Source organism: Amphiura filiformis, chromosome 4 (assembly GCF_039555335.1).
Source record: "Amphiura filiformis chromosome 4, Afil_fr2py, whole genome shotgun sequence".
NCBI lineage: Eukaryota > Metazoa > Echinodermata > Ophiuroidea > Amphilepidida > Amphiuridae > Amphiura > Amphiura filiformis.
The window spans coordinates 55326261-55346947 of NC_092631.1; the positions used below are offsets into that span (position 1 = coordinate 55326261).

The 20687-nt window shown below is 36.0% G+C and overlaps 1 protein-coding gene across 1 annotated transcript in view; it reads left to right on the top strand.

Annotated features, from left to right (window-relative positions):
• Positions 1-20687, top strand: part of LOC140150272 (uncharacterized) — a 269361-nt gene that overhangs the window by 207240 nt on the left and 41434 nt on the right. The window contains exon 3 of the mRNA XM_072172277.1: positions 15761-15907. Within this exon, the coding sequence (XP_072028378.1) occupies positions 15761-15907 (147 nt within the window). The remainder of the gene's footprint in view (positions 1-15760; positions 15908-20687) is intronic.

Sequence of the window (20687 nt, forward strand, 5' to 3'; positions counted from 1 at the left end):
ACCTCGGGTATTATTTGCATCATCACATCCATGAACAGTATTTGTATACTATGTTTAAAGAAGAGTAAAAATGATTGTTTCAAATCATTGGACTCATTTACAACCAAACAGAGGGCAAAGACCTGTACATTTAGTATATAAAGTGTAATTGCAACCCTAGTGATATCATATCTCCGCTTTTGAGACCGCGGTTGCAAATGAAAGACGTATAAAAGGCCCTACTTCTTGATATTTCACAAAATGTTTGTCTCAGAAAGGCCTTTTTCCAATCTGTATAATCTTGTTTGGGTCGAAAAACATTCCAATAACAAGTCAGAGGAAACTTTACAATTTTTTCATTTCTCGAATCGGTATTACCTTTCACCAGTCAATGCTAAGTTTGTAATATCGACACGTAATTTCAGCAAGACAAGGAAATACAATACATAATTCAGTGATGCCGTTATTGTCATTTCGAGTGGAACAGCTTCAACCCTAAATTAGTGCATCAATGACCTCATAGTGATCGTAGCTACTTATAACGTGTCCAAAAAGTTCATGCGTTTCATCTTCATTACAGTCAGCCTGTTACAAAAAGCAATGTTACAATGTCGTTATATATTCCACATAGATGACAAACTAGCACAGTCATAATATTGACCTAGATCTTAGTGCATTATTTATTCAACATTTTATTCGATTGACGCTCGGAGTATAGTAATGATATAGACAAAAACATATAAGACAGAGGTGAGGTTGAGAACAAACTTTAATTTGGAGTGTTGTGCTGTGTGATTTTCTGTCAATAGCCTATTCGTTGTTGCTGACAGGAGGACTAGAAATAAACGGTTCAGTATGTAGAGATAAGATTTAGCTTAAACGACAAGGAAACTGATTGGATGTTACACGTGAACAATTGGTCACAGTGGATTACCAATCAAGGGATAGTGGACTGTCCTGGGAATCGGAATGCAGGTTAAAATCAGATTAAATACCCGGATATTGAAGACCGGGAAGGTATTTCGTTCTATTGCAAGAAGTGGCAAAACAACATTCGCGGTTCAATCTACAGTTCCATATGTTAATACACTCTATGGGGATAGTGTAATTTTGTGAGTGTTTTTTTTTTTTTTTTGGCTTGTGGGGTGTCTGCGCGTTTACAGGCTTCAGGTGGTTTGCGTGCATGTGCTCGGCTCGATGGATTGTTGAGTGGGTCATTGTGTGGGAGGGGGTGCTCATACAAGAGTATAGACTGATGATAAAGAGGTGTTAGTGTATGTTTCTCGGGTATACGCACGTGTGTATTTAACAAGGCTAAAAACTATTCAAAAATATCAAATCAATTCAAAACACATCTGGGTCGGTGTTCAATATGTGAATTTAATGTAGTTGATTTAATCTTAAAGGAAGGTGATATGATTGTTACACATAACACGTTTACTACCTCACATTAAGGACCATCACCCAAACAATCTTATTCCAAATGGGATAAATTGCTCCAGTATTTTAGTATAGATTTTATAAGCAACAATGTGTAGCACAGTGCCCATAGAACACCAAATTACTTTCCGGTTGGTAAACTCTCACCTAGACTAAAAGAATGTCAGACCTAAATTTTCATACTAAGATATGAGAAACATAAAATTTCCGATTGCACCTGATACCTAAATCTGCATTTTGTGTAAATTGGGTGGTTGAGCTTATTAATCCAGTCTCACACCTTTAATTGAATTGTAAGGAATAATTCGTTCAAATCAACATAATAATATTCATAATAATATTTATGTAATATGAAGCTCATTCTACATAAATACAAGTGCAATTGCTGTTCCTGTCTCTTTGTACATGAATTTTTAATGATTCGATGTTGTAAGATTGTTGTATTAGTGTGTGAAAAATACATTAATCAATACGCAAATACTTAATCGGTATGTACTGTTTATTGCATCTGGTGATATGTTTTGTTTCAAATCCTTGTGGTTTTCTTTTTTTTTCACAAATATTTACAACTTCTGTGTAATTTGCAAATATTCATGTTATGTATACGTTGTTGTAAATACAGTTGTTTTTGTTGTCCCTGGCTTGATTGAATGTGATTTGTATTATTGCGACATAAAAAATATTATTATTTTCTTCTTTTTACACTAACAGCGAAAAAAACTCCTTTAAAGTCGCTTTCGTGCAGGTTTTCTTATCTACGTATATAATTTTGTGATTACACAAATTGTAACATGATAATTTGATTATTGTATACGCAAGAAAGTTACCTTCCAATCACGTCTTATATCAATTTCTAATTCAAAGCAATACAAAAGGGTTTCATCATTGACACTAACAGCGGAAAATTTCCTTCAAATTAGCTTTCGTGCAGGTTATCTGATCTACGTGTCTGTTATCCATTTCAGACATCACAAGGATAAAATATTTACTGTTTTGTCTCATTTAAGGATAATGAATACTTTCGCTCCTTTTCGTATCTAGAATCAGATCTTTCTCACAAAAGCCTAAGTGAAAATGCGGAAGTGATATTATATTAATATTTTTAAGTCCAGTATATCTAGGCATTGACAGCTGAAATCTAGCAGATATCGCTGACGAAACATCAGCCAGACACAAGCGACCTGTTCAAGGGAGTCACCGTAGATAGTTAGTTGGGGCATTTGTACAATGCTTATTACCCTGATCGGAACCGACTGACTTTAACGAGTCACCTATCATAGCCTGCAGGGAATTGGACCCAGGACCTCTCACAGACTTTAACAAATGTGCTACGCTCGCTGCTCCATCAAATTATAAATACTCATTTGTTACTTTAATAGTCTAGAATGATTGTCTCTAATGCCGACAATTTTACCGGTTATGTATTAGTACCATATATCATAATACTAGTAGCGTCGGCGCCGCGTGCGTAATACGCACTACGTCATCGCGCGAGTAAAGTGATCGAGCCCATTTACTCAGCTAGTGGGGGCCCGCGCGGAGCGTGGGTATCCCGCTAATATATTACTATTTAGTATTTTCAACTGTAAACATTATTTTACACATGTTATTAATAATATTGATAAAATGTCAGGAGGTTTTCTGATTTTTGTAAATATAACCCCAAGAGTTTGCCATTTTTCCGATTTCCTGTTGGTACCGCAGATTGGATCAAAAGATTTCAAACTTATATATACATGTTCTTCCGAAACCTCTTTCTCGTGTAGAAATTGACAAAGTAATCATGGTAATGAAAGCATCTTGAACACGATTTGTCTACAGAATCGCATACATTTTTAACAACTTACGATGTTTAATAACTTATGACGTGTAAGCTTCTACAAATCAGGACATCCGCTCTCACTTCCACAATGTAGGACACAGTTGAAAGAGCTGTAAGCACACGATCAAGTTGCTGTTTGGTGTAACCACTATGATATAATTTTGGGAAAATGACATTTAACAAGATTAGAATTTCAAAATGTGTCACCATTCATAAACATTGCAAAACCTGTACAGCACTGCAGGGCAGCAATGTGCAGAGGATATCGTTACATCTTGTTTATATTGAATTCGATTGAGTGTATGTGTCTGGGCATCAACTATTTCATAGCATTCATTTTTTAAATACAAATTTAAAAAGCTAAATACTGACAAGCATCCTAGGTCAAAAACCGTGATAATAGTGCTATCGTTTCTACAAAAATATTAATATTGGTAATGCAATAAAACGAGGCAATCTATTCCATTTTCAACTGCCACTTGCTGTATCTTTTTCTTTATCCTATTTCGATTTGCCGCTGGCAACATAAAGACTTTATATTCCCAACTATACATTAGGAGGAATCAAACCTCTGATACAAGCAAAAGCCACGCCTCTCATACGGGAAACACTACGGCTTTTGTTTAAATTCTCTTTCGTCATTCTTGATTGACAATAAGGCTCTGAATGATGCATTTTTAAATGACAGGCGTATAAAATGTTTGATTCTTTAACTCACTTCTTCATCATCTTTTTTTATTTCGCAAGGTTAAACCAAAAACATTCACACAAGGCAAAAAGACGCTCAGCAATTGTTGTATTTCGGTCAATTCCAAGCAAGCTCGCCCAAATTTTCACAATTTAAAAAATCATGTCAAGTATGTGATTTTGGTCTCATATTGCAGCTATAAAAAAAGGTTATATTTTGTGAAAACGTACTTTTTTCTGAGGAAATGGTGTTCATTGCTGGAAAAATATTCTAAGTATATAGAAGTATATAAAACACAATTTACTCAAATGTATTGATATTTCTATTTTTCTTTTCAAACATGGACTGTTTTTCATTTTCTATGGGATTTTACACACAACATCATTCCGCAACGCTCCTTGCATCATTCCGCAACGTGACCTACTGTCAGAAATTTTGGTATAAAGAGACGGTGCCCAGGGATTTTTTTCAAATGGATACTGATAATTAGTAATTTACATCGTATCCTAAACATTTAGTGGGAAAATTAATATCTCAGATTACTAAACTCACAGAGTTTTCCAAAAATGTTTTAGTGAAAAAAATAGTGCTCCAGTGCGCATCATTCCGCAACGCAAAGTTTGCATATGCAAATTAGGAAATTATGGTGGTTTGGAAAAGTTTTTCCTACCGTAATCATTCACTTACCAAAATTAGTTTGTCATTATGCTATTCACCTTGCGCTTTTAAATACATGTTTGGCTGCTGCATTAAAAAGAAATTCGTACGAAGGCATTTTGCATCATTCCGCAACGCTTGGAATTGCCCAAATCGGTACTCAGTATCATAGACATACCACCTAGACCTATGACTGCCCATCCCTGACCGTGGCAGTAGGTGAAGCCACGTATCCAAGGTGATTTTGGTCGGGTGGTCGGACGCGGAGAAATAAGCGTTCATGTCTGAAGAGAAAGACGCGCTCGTTTGCGTGATTGTTGCGCCATTATCGCTCGCGTCAAATGCAACATGTTCCATAGACGCGAACATATCTGCTTGCTTGCGTCCGGGTATGCGTCCTTGTCAAAGTCGTTGCTAAGCAGTGTCGGCTTCACTACGCGAACCGAAGTCATAGGTCTAGGTACTTGTTTGTCTGGGCTCAGTATTGCCTTTTACCAGTTATGCTAGGTTTGTAAAAGATCAAATTTTATCGAAACGAAATCTCAGCAAAAGACAAGGAAATACAATACATAATTCAGCGATGCCGGTATTGTGATGTCGAGTTAACAGCTTCAGACTTACACTAGTGCGTCAATAACCTTGTATTGTGATGATATCTCTCGTAGCTACTTGAAACGTACGTGTCCAAACATTTCTTGCGTTTCACCATTTTAATTAGAGCCAGCCTATAAAGAAAAGTAAGAGTATGATACTTACATTGTGATATCCTATGCCCCATGAATGAAGATTGAAAAATAGAACAGCTCTATTCTTGACCTAAATCTCAGTGTAGTTGGGTTTCTTACCAACTTGCACTTTTATATTCGATGCATTAAAATAAAATGAACACACCTACAAAGGTAAAATGTAATCAGGCCAGATACATATCTAATTGCTTTATTCTATTAAGGGAGGTGTTATGAGCGTGAACCCGGTTTGGATTCCAGAGTGGGTGTGCCTGTAAAGAGTAACAGCCATCAGAAAAGGACCAGCTCAGATCGCGCGCCAAATAAGTTTGCATTTCAAAAATAGCTTTTTTTTTCAGTCTTGAAAAAAACCAGGCAGAGCTGGGAATCGAACCCGGTACCTCCCGTTTGTAAAACTCAGTGCATACCACTTAGCCAAGTAACTATTAGCTGCAAGAAGTTGGATAGTAATCCTTAATATTGCTGAATAGAATAAAACGATACTTATAGCCCTATTTATCTAATGTACAATGCAATTCAAAATTAAAAGGGCCTATAAACTAGAAATATGTGTGAAATGGCTATCAATCGAACAATCAATCAAGTTTACAAGTTATCAACAATCAATAATAAACCAATGAATCATGGAATATTATTAATTACTTACTAATCTACCAAACTAGTCAGTAAATAAACAAATAAATAGGCATAGACCTAAAGAGAAGTAAATACATAATGCAGAACGCAGGTATTATTTTAGGTACAAAATTCTATTATTCTATTTATAATTTTCTAAGTACTATACATGGGATTAGGACCTGTGCTTTTAATATCCGCGCCTAATCAATAATGGGTCTTTTACTATGTTCACTCAATAGTTCAACTATACTATATCCCTCTAGGATTATCTTCTGACCAGGTACTAAAGTCGATGCTTTAACAGTACCCAAACAAGTGTACATATCAAGGTCATTATACAAAGAATGGTCAAAGGTCAACGTTTCCAAAGAAGTAGAGTATAGAATTAGACACAAGCTTTCGTGCGGGAAACATAAATACATACTCGCCAGTCGTGGCCTTTTTATGAGATTTGATACGGCGCCGAAGACTAGAGCTCTTTCATAATTTAGTCCGAAACCCGGTTTCCAGACGGACATTTGTGTGTTGTTACAAGGAATTCAAAGTAATTTTATCATCAAGTGACCCACATAGAGAAATACGATATCTATCGTGAGCCAATCTGCATTCTGTTGCCTGCAAAAGCCGACGATCAGGTAAAAATGATAAAAGAAGCGTGAGCAGATATTTTTCTTAATTTCATGATAAGCTTAAATTGCATTGAAAACGCCAAATTGCAGTCACAAAATATAGAATATTCGTAACACTAAAGCGAATGGTAACGTAGGTATGTGGAAAAGAAGTGCAATAGCAATACCAAAGTATGTGCCCAAAGAGTTGTCTTTGACATGTCGCTTTTTTGAAATATCACTAAAAATATCAAATTTTGGAAAAACGCCCCAAAATTTAAAACAAACACGAACCTTCCAAAATAAATACATATTCGCACTCGGCGGCCCAGTCACTACCTGTCGCTGTGATTTGGGGTAACTCGTTGCTACCCCTCTCCAGATACCTATACTTCAAGTTCGCCCACACCCCACGTCTTAACAATGACACAATTATCTGCCATGTAATGAAAGTCAATTCAATATAGCATATTGTAGTGACAGACATCCTGTTAATTGTCGCAGTTGATGCAGTAAGATACAGACAAGATAACATATAACTTTAACGACAAGGAAGCTGATTGGATGTTACATGTAGACAATGGTAACAATTGATTATCTATCAGGGCGTAGTATTGGATATTGGCTTCTAAAAAACCGAAATTCAGTTTGAAATCAAGGACAAGGATATTGAAGACCGGGACCGGTCTGACTTCATTGTTTCGACTAACATGAACTTCATTGTGGGCCATTTCAGTATTAAATTGCAGTTTGTCTATAGCTTCGGGCGCATTTCCTAGAATCAAATTTTAGACCGAGTATAAAACACTACACTCATTCTAATTATATAACTTTCTTCTGAATATACGTGAACTAAGTTACAAGCCGTATTTTACATATATATTGACAATTGAATTTTATCTCTATAATGTACTGCCGTTTCTATTCGTAGTTTCGGCTGTGTTACAGCAAAGACGTTTTAATCAACTAGTCATAGCGCCTATAGATTTCGAGGGAGTGGACGTTTGGGTCAGACAAAATATTGTTTTTTGGCGGTAAAATGTTTGTACTTCCAAACTGAACCTTCGTCTAATCAAATGCGTGTAACTTTACTTACTTCTTGGGGTCACATTTTATTCGACGGGGTGTCATAATGTACAGGATTAGATAGTGTTTAAAATCTATTTTAAAAAAAACCCATAAATCAACCAAAATATGGTTTAGTTTTAAAATTAGGATTTTTCCAAGTGTAAGGACACTTTTTGGCGCTGTATATTTTATATTAATGTAGTTCTTATTTCTAACTGTACAGAAAATATGAAATTAAATTAAAATAACAATTCAATTTTTTATTTTGAAAATAAATAAAGTGATTTTTAACACATATTTGCTAGATCTTAAAGGAAATTATCACACAAACACTTCTTATATGAATTTCAAATAGTAATTATTCTGAATCGGTATAAAGAAATGATGAATAAATTCCTTAATAATAATAATAAATCTTTTTTTAAGTAGCTTCCATGCCAGTTGCCTTATATACGTCTACAGCCATTATCAAAAATATGTATCTCAAGTAGGATCTACTTACTAGTTTATCTCTTTTCAGTATAATGACTAGTTTCGCTCCATTTGTGTCTCGATTTAGATCGTACTAATTTAACCATTTGTGACAAAAGCCTAAGCGAAAATGACATCCCATTTTAATCGAAGGAAGACTTCATTTCATTTATTTCTTAGATATGGCAGATTAGTATTGATTCTGCTATTTATGCCGGGAAATTCAGCAGACATGTCTGTTTTGTACTTTTATATAAAGTAAAAAGTTCAAAGATAATTACTTTAGTCGACTTTATTCGGTGCATGATTTATAATATGACTGAAATGTAAGGAGAGCTAAAAGTGCTCGTACTTTCTTTAGTCATGGTAGTGTAGATTGGATGAAAAGCGTACATTTTCTTATTTACACTCGTACCCCCTTGTAGGTGTTCTACTTTCTCCTTTAGAAATTGACAAAGTAATGAAAGCATCTTCAACAAAAGTTTGTTTACACGATAAAATACGATAGATTGTTAATACGATGTATATGCTTCTACAAAGATATCTGCGCTTACGTCGGCAATGTAGGATAAAGTTGAACAACCTTTAGGCACACGATCATTTAATATAAACTGTTTGGTGGGATGTCGAGGAAACAACAACGACAAATCTGTCCTTTTTATTCATATTCTTCATAATTTGTTGATTAATGTCATAAACATTCATACAACACTAAATTATGGTCATTTGAAGAGGATCCAATGTTGCAATTGGAAAAAGCATTTTCAATAGCCATCGAAACTAATGGTACCAATCATTTTGAAACAGCTTCTATTGTATATAAATTAGGTCAGAAATAACATTACCACGGAAACAAATATAACAATATGACATTTGTTTACAAAACAATTTAATTGATTATCCATTATAACAAGATAATATTCCGTATCTTCCAGAGGCTGTATCTATGTGTCTATTCTACATAGTTTATGCCGTTGGGAACGTTTTACGTGTTTACTCTGACTTCAAACTTCGCGTAAAAGCACGAAACAGTCTAGGTGACTATTACTTTGACAATCTTGTTTGTCCCTTGGTTCTTACCGATATCACGGCGGTTTTTTGTTTCCTTGTTTTTCGTGATTCCTGACTGACAGAGTGGCTTCGAATGATGTGTTGCTTTGAATAATGTATGTTTCTCAAACAGACATGGTCTTGTGGTCTATCTTGTCTATGTGTTGCAAAAGTCATGCAAACATTTGTGACATTTCCAATCAATCGTGTAAACTTTCATCCAAGTTTTTTGACAATTGGCCCAAGCCATCGGCTAAGATTTCTTCAACAGTAGAATCTCTCTTGTTGACTTTTAGACTTTTACAAGAAACTTAATGAATAAAACCACATGTAGCCCTTGTTATTTGTTTGAATGGAATCTATTAAACACACACCGTCCCACACTGTAGAGTCTATCTTGCAGGATATGATTTTATAATAAAGAAAGTGCTGATAAATGTTATGCCTCACTCAGGCATATCTTTATTTCGTACACTAGATTTGCAAAGACGACGTTAGATATCCTGGATGATGATATCTGCTTTAGTAACCAATAGAGCACGGAAAAACAGTGGCATGATCGACGGGAATTATATATAAATAAACATTAATTTTTCAGGTTCGCCGTCGCAAATAATAAAGGAGACAAGGAGAAAAAGTGATCCCGCCTGGGAATCGAACCCAGGACCTCAGGTTTACGAGACCTATGCCTTAACCACTTGGCCACGGGAGCTTCATGATTAGGCTGGTTGAAATTCGAACCCATAAGCGGTCACTTAAACTTATCTCCTCCCCGCAAATAGCCCATAGTAGCTAGAGCCGTAAATGCGAGAAATAAATTGCCATCCTCCCTGTGAGGAAATATAACACGGAAAAACAGTGGCATGATCGACGGGAATTATATATAAATAAACATTAATTTTCATCAGGTTCGCCGTCGCAAATAATAAAGGAGACAAGGAGAAAAAGTGATCCCGCCTGGGAATCGAACCCAGGACCTCAGGTTTACGAGACCTATGCCTTAACCACTTGGCCACGGGAGCTTCATGATTAGGCTGGTTGAAATTCGAACCCATAAGCGGTCACTTAAACTTATCTCCTCCCCGCAAATACCCCATAGTAGCTAGAGCCGTAAATGCGAGAAATAAATTGCCATCCTCCCTGTGAGGAAATATAACACGGAAAAACAGTGGCATGATCGACGGGAATTATATATAAATAAACATTAAATTTCATCCCGTTTTTCTCCTTGTCTCCTTTATTATTTGCGACGGCGAACCTGACGAAAATTAATGTATATTTATATAAGTAATTCCCATCGATCATGCCACTGTTTTTCTGTGTTATATTTCGAACTCACAGGAGGATGGCAATTTATTTCTCGCATTTACGGCTCTAGCTACTATGGGCTATTTGCGGGGAGGAGATAAGTTTAAGTGACCGCTTATGGGTTCGAATTTCAACCAGCCTAATCATGAAAGTCACGGGTCAACCCGGCTAAGATAGGTCTCGTAAACCTGAGGTCCTGGGTTCGATTCCCAGGCGGGATCACTTTTTCTCCTTGTCTCCTTTATTATTTGCGACGGCGAACCTGATGATAACCAATAGAGGTTATCCACTTCACTCATGCGTGACTTCTAACAAAAGGCGCTGGTTCCCGGTTCCCGTAGTATTCCTCATTCAAACTAATTCAATGCACGACCTCGGAGTTACCTGCATGACTTTGGCGGGCTATTTTGAAAATAGTCATGGTTGCACATGCAGGTACTTCTTTTGAAAGTCCTAAACAAGGTATAGGAGTCGCTAGAAGGATATGCAGCTTATAGAACACGGATAACCTCTATCAATATACAGCGGTAGTTATCATGTTTGTAGGTCTGCCACGGAAATTTATTTTGGAACAGATCGGGATACTAATAGCTACTAATCGATTTTCATGAATGAATATGAATGACAAAACTGTTGATTTAGATCTGACGAAGAAGTAGGGCCTGCATGTTGCGCGGTGGTGAAAAGAAGTTTATGTTTACATTCCCGAAACAACGGTGCTTGCACTACATTTCTACAGATGTAACAATCAATGATGGTATTATCGAGCAGTACATCAGTCAAGATTTAAATATTGAAAAATAGTCTAGATACACAACAATGATTTAGAACAAATTTTATTTGAACACAATCGTGCTTCCTGAATTTTCATCAACTGATTGTAAGTATCCAGATGGAACAGGTGACAATGATGAGATGATTCATTCAGATCAGCATCTAGGTTTGATTTCGCTTTCAAACATTAATTAGATTATTCATTGAATAGCGAAATCTAATTTTCAGGGTGTTTGAATTTCTCAATTAGTAACTAATCGTCCATATCTTATTCAGTATTTTTGACGAGGAGAAGAATATGATCATGTTACTGATAGGTAGAGATATAGTATATGACATAATTAGCATGCTCCATCTTGATTATTTTGATGGTTCATTACCATTGTAACATTAATGTAGCGACAAGACACATGTAAATGTGTGAAGTGAAAGTATTCTTAAAACACCTTTACATTGGTAATGTTATACGTAAAAGCTAACCTTCTGAATGGTATGCCTTTCAGGATTCGGTTTTGAAACAGCATCATTCTTCGTGTAAAAATATTTAACATCATGTTGGTGGTGCTCGCGGTGATTCATGGTCAATTTGAAACTCAGCTTAGAATCATCTTCTTAACTTGTATTACACAGTTACAACTTTAAATCATATAAAAATCTTCTTCCATTTTATCCTTGTCGTGATCAATAAACAAATATACAATCAAAATATATACCTTTAGCAGAGAAATGTTGCATATAAAATCTCTTTGTATTCAATGTTTCATGTTGATTCATACCCGCTTGAGCTGTTGCAACAGCGCTATCAAAGTTTAATAAACTGCACATTATTATTATCGACACGAAAGCAATAAATTAAGTATCCCAAAAGTATCCCAAATTCAAGGACACTTGCATCTACTGTTACGCGTGTTACGGCTAGGAAATACGCAAGCCCAAAATCACGCAAATAAAACAACGAACACCCCAGCAAACATAAAAACGTATTTAAAACGTTTTAAATAAGTTATATTTTGGGTTTTGGTTTAGGTAAAAACGTTTTAATAACGTTAAAATGTCGGGTTATATAAAGGTCATGAAATTGTTTTAAAACGTTTTGTATGAAAACACACTACAACAATATTTTAAAAATGTTTTCGAAATGTCATTGTAAACTATTTTTGGAAACATTTTTGGCCAAATATTTTGTCAACACTTAAATAACATTATGTTAAAATATTTGCACCCAGCAAACACAGAAATGTTCGTAAAATGTTTTTTACAAAACGTTTTAATAACATTTAAATGTCGGGTTATATAAAGGTCATGAAAACATTTTAAAAACGTTATTGAAAATATTTTGGGCAAACATTTTTTGCAAAATATTTTTCAACCACAAAATAACATTATGTTTAGAATGATTTGTACCCAGTTTTCAAAAATGTTTTTGGAATGTTATTAAAACGTTTTTATACCCTTTATATAACCCGACATTTAAATGTTTTCTGTTTAACATTTGTGTTTGCTGTGCAGTAAAATTACCAACAAATGTTATTTAATGTTATGAAAACGTTTTATACCATTAATGTACCCTTTATATAACCCGACATTTAAACGTTTTCTGACAACCTTTTATAACCTTTTGCGAATGATGTCGAAAACATTTTGTGTTTGCTGGGACACTGATATATAATTCATTACAAAAATTAATGAATTGTTTAATCAAAAGTATAGTATGATTAGACAATTTTTTATCATGTAAAACATACAGGATAGCAATGACTGTTTTCGGATCTGAAGTATTGTCTTTTTCTTGTTGCTGATCGGTTTCTCTGAAGTATTATCCAAGCTTATGTCCCATGAAGACCATTTTAAATTGGCATAATCCTCTGTGTACGAAGACTTCGAATTCCAAGACTGTGCTGCTTTTACCATCCACTCACTTTCTTCAGGAACAGTTATTCATCCACATATTAATTATTAGACCAAATGATTATTAGACTATAATGATTATTAGACTAAGTGATAATTAGCCTTTCTGGTAATAGACTAAATGGGCGTTAGACGAAATGGTATTAGACTAAATGACAATAGACCGTAATGTATACTTACTTAATGGCATTTCGAAAATGGGGTTGTTTTCATGCACTTTGTCATAAAATTCTTTAACATGCAACATGTTCACATTTTTTTACAAGCCATCGCCATAAAAAAAAACCGCTGATCATTTTGCACTACTTTCTAGAATTTTACAGGTTCATATTAAACTCGTGCCCCGGGATCCCATGTTTCATTTAGTTAGGCAGGATAATACATTTGTAGTTAAAAGCATATCATTTTCAGGAATCGGGGGTAGACTTATCATGCTTATATGACATAAATATCCCGGATCACCGTTCCACTTACATAAACATACGTGAAAGCTCGTAGGTCTAATCACATTAAACAGCCAAATACAACATTTTCATACATTTACCACGCAAAAATGTTGCCTTTTGTTTTCATAGTAAAGTAGTAAACTGGAAAATCCCATCTAAAAATAACTCGTTCTTTTACATTCACCTTTAGCAACAGAGTGTTTCCATATGATACAATGCAATGATCATATTGTGCTATCTGGGAATTCCCAAAATAGATCTGACTGACTTTGTTATTGTAACCATGCGCGGATTTAGAGGGGGGGCACAGCCGGCCCGTGCCCCCCCCTTTTGGCGGATCCAAAAAAATAAAATAAAAAAAGAAGAAAAGAAAGAGAAGAGAAGGAGGAAAAGGGAAAAAAGAAAAGAAAAGAAAGAAAAAAGAAAACGGCACAACGTAAAAAGAAAGAAAAAAAATCTTCGGGCCTATAGCCTAATAAATCTGTAGTGAGTATCATACACCGGGGTGGCACTCTCCAGGCGCGGATTCAGGGGGCGGCGCCCCTTCCTCCCCCTCTCCCAAAAAAAAGAGGAAAAGAGAGAAGAGAAGAGAAAGAGGAAAAAAGGAGAAAAAGAGAAGAGAAAAGGAGAAGGGGAAAAGTTAAATTGCACGTATAATTAGTAGGCCCATGCCAAATAAACCGCACAGTAGCTCACAGTCTGGTATATCAAAAGTAGGTTCTATATAGGCCTAATATAGGCCGGATTCTTTTAGGCAGTACTTGTTGATTTCTGATGGCCCGTCGATGATGCAGGGCCCGTCACATTTTGTGACCAAAGTCAGTATTAATACGGACTCCATGCTGACTTCGATCCATGCCGAATCTCCAAGTCTTATAGGCCTATTAAAGTGTCAGTGTAACATTTTACAAATTGAGTTCGGGCCCTGTTTTGTTTTAAAAAGCAATGATATACTCTCGTATAGTGTAAAACAGATGCACCAAATGGCTTCAATTGGACCTTCATTTCATAAAATTTCCAAATTTCGGAGGGGGAACATCAGACACCCCCTGCCTGTATAAACAACTGCCCGTTTTCGCTTCTGTATTTCACACCCAGCACTCTGAATTCATACAATAACAGTGAAAAAAAGGTGGCTTCAATTGGCCTGTCATTTCGCAAATGTTATATTTTCGGCTTTTTCAAACTCAAATTTTACACCATAATAGTGCCAAAATGGTCCACCAAATGGCTTCAATTAGGTTTTTATTTTGCAAATGTTTCTCATTTCTGAGGGGCATCCCCTCAGACACCCCCCATGTCGCGAAACGTTATGGGTACATATAAAGCAAATTTTACAAAAGAGGTCAAAACTTGTCCACGAATGGCTTCAACTGGGCCGTCTTTTTGCAAATTTTAGGCTTTTTCAAACTAAAATTTTACACCATAATGTTGACAAAATGGTCCACCAAATGGCTTCACTTGGGTCTTCATTTTCCAAAAGTTTCTCACTTATGAGGGGGCACATCCCCCCTCAGACCCCCCCCTGCGTCGCGCAAGCGCTCCGGGATGACCGCTTCGCGGCCATTTATTAAATTTGTTTATTTTCAGGAGTGTGCCCCCCTTTCTCGAAATCCTGTATCCGCCCCAACTTGATTGATTACATAAACATAAACAAAGTATATAATTAAATTAAATTAGTTGCTGGGTGGGGAAAACCTCGTATGGAATTTCAAAGTTCAAAGGTAAAACTTCAAATGCAAAAGTGGGTCTTCATGACAAAACCTCGAATGTCAAGATTTCGTAATTTTGAACGAGGCGCAAAAAACTGTTGAAAATAAATGGCTTCGGTTATTTTGCTATTTACAGACACTTATAGAATTTACAATTAAAAGGTGTGTAGGGACATATTCTTCGAGTTGACACATTAATTTAAAAAAAATTGAAATTAAACCACAATTGCACATATGCGGCTTAGATACAGGGCCCACATTTTATTATGAGGATTTGCATTTGACCTTTGAAATTACATAATTTATGAGGTTTTTGTTCCACCCAGCGACGAATTACTCAGGGTAAATTAGTGGACGTGATATTTGGACAAAAGTAAGACATAAAAAATTTCAAAACTGTATCTTGTGCATTTTAATGGTACTGAGTTGTCTTATTCTTTACCCTTCTTATTATTTTGTTTTCAGACCTGCCAAATACAAAAGAGCCTATCTGCACGGTATTTGCCAGGGCCAAAGCTCCATGTTTTGATGAGGGATTCTGCGTTCCGATGGAATGGTTCTGTGATGGACATTCAGACTGTGCCAGAGGTGAAGATGAATGGCTATGCAAAGGTAAATCATAATTTTGCATCATTCTAAATCTATTTGTTACGTATGAACATAATTATTAAATTAATTATTTCGTCACCACATGGACTTTCATGAGGGTGGAGGGACCTTGTATGACACGATATGTCTTTAACGCGTCTACCAACTGACTTCAAAGAGGTGTTAAGATGAAAAGGAATCATTTTAGATCTCAACTGAGCCAAATTTACAGGTCAATTATCAATATGGTTACTATTAGCCGATTTTGATCCACTTAACTATTTATAGTGCGCCTTCACGTGACTTCAAAACCCAAAAAAGCAATATCAAAATGAATATAAAAATGATCAAATACAGAGTAGCCGCAGTAGCTCTCTCTCTCCCAAGTACATAAATAGTTTGTTTCCTGTGGTCATATTATTAATATCTTTTTGACAAAACATTATAATAATGTTCAATTCTAGACCTGGACAATACCAATAACTATGACACTAATATACACATTTATTTTTTTAGCAATTTTTAACATAGATATGCATTTCTATATCAAATTTTTCTGCTTTTTTTGTGGTAATTTGTATCTATAAATTGTACATTTATGCGCAAATTGAGGGCGCTATTTACATATGATTGAAATTGAAATTTGCCAAATAATATGAGTTATTCCTTACATTTTATGATAAAAATTTCGTTTTCATTTGTTGTCTTTTTTCCGATGTTTCAATACCATTATACAAGTGTCTACCCATGGTAAAGATCCAAATGAGATTTAAGGTAAATAGCGCCACTATTGTTCAACTTTTCTTACAAATGACTACAGTTTACATGCCATCAAACAACGGTGGGGCAATAAAGACCCGCTCGGCGGATACTTTTTTCCTTCTTGGTGCCCCTTTTCAAGAAGAGTGCTGCAAAGAGACTGTTCAGTGGCAGCTTACTGCTTTATATCTTTTTTGATTTTGATTTGATTTGTTCGGGTTTTGACAACCCTGGATAACCCAAGAAATCCTCTATTGAAGCTTATTTCCATTGGGGTCCATTTGAACACCGGGACGGGTTGGGAACAGTCAGGGGTTAACACCCTACTCTTTTCGAAACTGGCTGCGAGATACATGTACAGGTATGGCTCTCTGTACACAGGACCGACGGCTTAACGTCCCCTCCGAAGGACGGAGTACTTTCATGATTCGTTTACCCAATTCTAAATGAACCATGGGGAGAGCGGAAGTCTGAATTTAATCTACAGAAGTTGCCAATTAATTTCAGACTTTTTTTTCCAAGTCAATATCCCAGCAAATCGCCACCGCCGGGAATCGAACCCGGGACCTCATGCACTAAAGGCAAGTACCCTAACCATTGCGCCACGCTCTCCCCTATCAGGAATGCTGCTACTCCGGAATAATTCAACTTTGTTCAAGACATAATATTGTTGCCTTTGTTTTCAGTATTTGATAATTTTTGATGTGTTCTTTGATGCTGTTTTTTGAGGTTTGAATCCATCCATGTTTGGATATCCAACTAGATTTCCCTGCATGGCAACAAACCGCGACATATGTGCACATCTAAGAAGCTTAAACAAATTAACTGCAGGGCTTGAAGAATGAGAGAAATTATGGGGTAAGATGTAGAAAGTGTCAAGGTCACTGAGCTTTCTTGCCCTGCGGGGTCCTGCTCAATTGGAGTGTTTAGTCGCCGTATGGGAGTCTCCGGTCCCGAGCCTGCCGTCCCTGCGGCCTTGATGTTTTTAGTTGATACTTTTTCTAATAAAGACAATTTCGGCATAAATAGCATTTGCATATTTTAAAGAAAACATTAAATTTGTCAATTCTTATCTTTTCGTTGATAAAGAGTGACGGTTTTTGTTGCAGTGAAGCAGTTTGTATCATTATACATAATTTTCAATATTTTCTCTTTACGTCAGCTTCAATTTAAGCCATCTGAAGTGATCAAATGGTATCATATAGTCTCTTTAATTTGGTGAACTTATGTCTTCTTCGTAGGTAAACGCACAGATTTTTCGCCATTTCCGTGAAAGTGAATCCTTACTTCATTTTTACTTCGCCTCAAACAGATATTAAAACAAAATGTTCCTCAAGGTGAAGGTGAGGCAGAACATTTTGAATGCGTGTATAATTCTCATGCTGCCAAGTTGCACCTGGAACCAGCTGATATTAGCCTAGAGGAGTTTTTGTATAATTTCGAGCAACATTCTTATCATGTTTTATTAAAGTATTTAGAGATTTATCGTTATTGTATTTAGGCTTCAGGTTATATATCAATTAATCTTCCAAGATCTTTCATTGCGATGTGAATATATTGGCTGAGGGGTTTTGTGAGCTTTACTGCTGCCTAGCCCTAGCGCCTGTCTTTAAAACATACGTGTTATTATTAATTATTATAAAAGTATGAATTGTAATATGAATTAACTGTTGCTAATTATGTCGATTTTTAGTCATGATAAAACGGATAGTTATTTTGTGTTTCATTGTTTTCAGCAACTTGCAAATACTTGTATCTCTGCAACTATAATGGAATTTGGAGAACATCGTAATATCTTTTAATGAAGGAAAAGTTTTAAATAAAATAATGGAAATTGGTTTTAAGCGACAAGCGACTTATTTGTTTGATAATAGAACACACTAACGTAACGGTATTTGCAGTAACGATTATTTAATTCGTTAGATTGCGATGGGGGCATATCTTACAAAAGATTACGAACTCAAATCTAATCGATCGACATGTTAAACTTAAGAGTTATAATCTTATTATGGATGGTGTCTCTCATCGTAATCTGAAGATTAAATTAATCCAAAGAATTAAGTGAATAGTGGTAATGCTTGTGATACAAAAGATTAAGATTTTAAGATGGCATACCAACGATTGTAGATATTCAGGCCTCACAGCATTCCGTGTTATTCCTTCCCTCATAAAATATTTCCATCATTATTGGATTTTATCAATTGGCGTGTTAATACGGTCAGTGATGATGAATAAATGACTGAAGGAAAATTGATAAAAATTAAATTTGATAGTTATAATTCACATCGAATATGATAAAAATAAGTTGAAGATTGGGTTTCGTCTGACAGATTAATTGCCACACGAGCTTCATTGCGCAACGTACCATAAGTGTTTTGAAGACCAAATGAAAACACACTGTAAAGGTTGCAGACGTTTAACGCTATTTATTCCCTACGCATCGACAGTCTTGGACGGACAAATAGCTTTCTATAAACTGAAAATATTGACACGTTAGGTCAGATACCCATCTCAAGTATGTGATAGCCAATATTCTATAGTGATTATTTTCTCGCTTTTGAAGCTCAGTGACATAATTTGATAATCAGTGATGGGCTAAAGATAATAAGCAATACCAAATTCATGTAGCGCATGTGAAACCACCTCAAAGCACATACAAGTTAAATAAGCCTTAGAATAACAATGAATATAATATAATGGAAACAAACCTTACTGAACAAAATAATAAAGATTTAATCAGACTTGTGGAAAATGTACCCAATATTACAAGATTTAGTAACCAAACATAAAATAAAACTAGAGATCGATTTTAAAGATTTTAAAGTAATTTTCTGTCGGAAGAAGTTAACGCTCACTTTACAAGTTGCAATTGTATTATATAGTCATTAAATTTGTGATTTGCGGAAATCTATTGCAAATCACTCAAATATACATCAAACTACAATCAACATGGGTGACACGAATTTACATGCAGGATAATGGACGAATCCACACGGTAGGCGTGATTCGAATCATTGCGCACTCCTGGGATACGCATGTGAACTTCTCTACGAGCAGACGGGCATCGCACCATGAATGCCCTACACACACACGAGATCCCGCCACCGACGGAATACACGTACACGTGCTGTAACGCATTAACAAGATAGCTACAATTTCCCAAGCGTACAAAAAACCTTGATGAAAAATTTGCAGAACACTTGAATTTCAAATCGTGTTTTTTACCTATTATTGTTGTTCAGGCGGAGAGGAAACAGTACACACACGTACTGGACATCTTGGCTGAAAAATATTTATATCCATACAAATGTTTCGAATCTAGATTGTCTTGGAATATTTTGATCTAAACTACATGTAAGTACAAAGTGGTTCAAAACGCACAATATGTGGGTGAATGAGGTTAGTGAATGCCACATGTAGTTTCAATGGAAACATTATCTAAATCGGTTTAAAAATCAAGTATGTACGTCGTTTCAGACTATATCTCAAAGTATCAAGACATGCAGCTAACAAGAAACGCGTTCACTGCGCGATTCTTACCCAGATGCGTATCCGAGTGCCGATATAGCTGCTATTAATAAGGCCTCGTATCCATAGGCTGTTCCCTTGTGGCTTGTGCCCTTGTTCCGTGTTTACTTTACCCCATGTGACCTGCAACAAAGACAACCTATGGATACGGCCACTCAGCAAAACAAAGGTTCGTTGTCTGTGTGGCAGGTCACATGGGAAAAAAGTAAACACGGAACAAGGGCACAAGCCACAAGGGAACAGCCTATGGATACGAGGCCTTATACGGATCACATGAATGCACATTGGTGCGTATTGATGCAGATCTCACTCCCGTGTGGAATCTCCCTTGTCCTTAGAAGTTTAAGTTTTAATTAAGTGAGGCTTAACGGTTAAATGACCATTTCACTTAAGCCATTACCTTGATTACGTGATGAGTTCTTCCGGTCAATCTTAATTGCAGTACTAAAAGCTGCAATTGTTGACAGTGATAAGTGGCATCTTAGATGTCCTTAAACATCAACGATATCTAAATGGA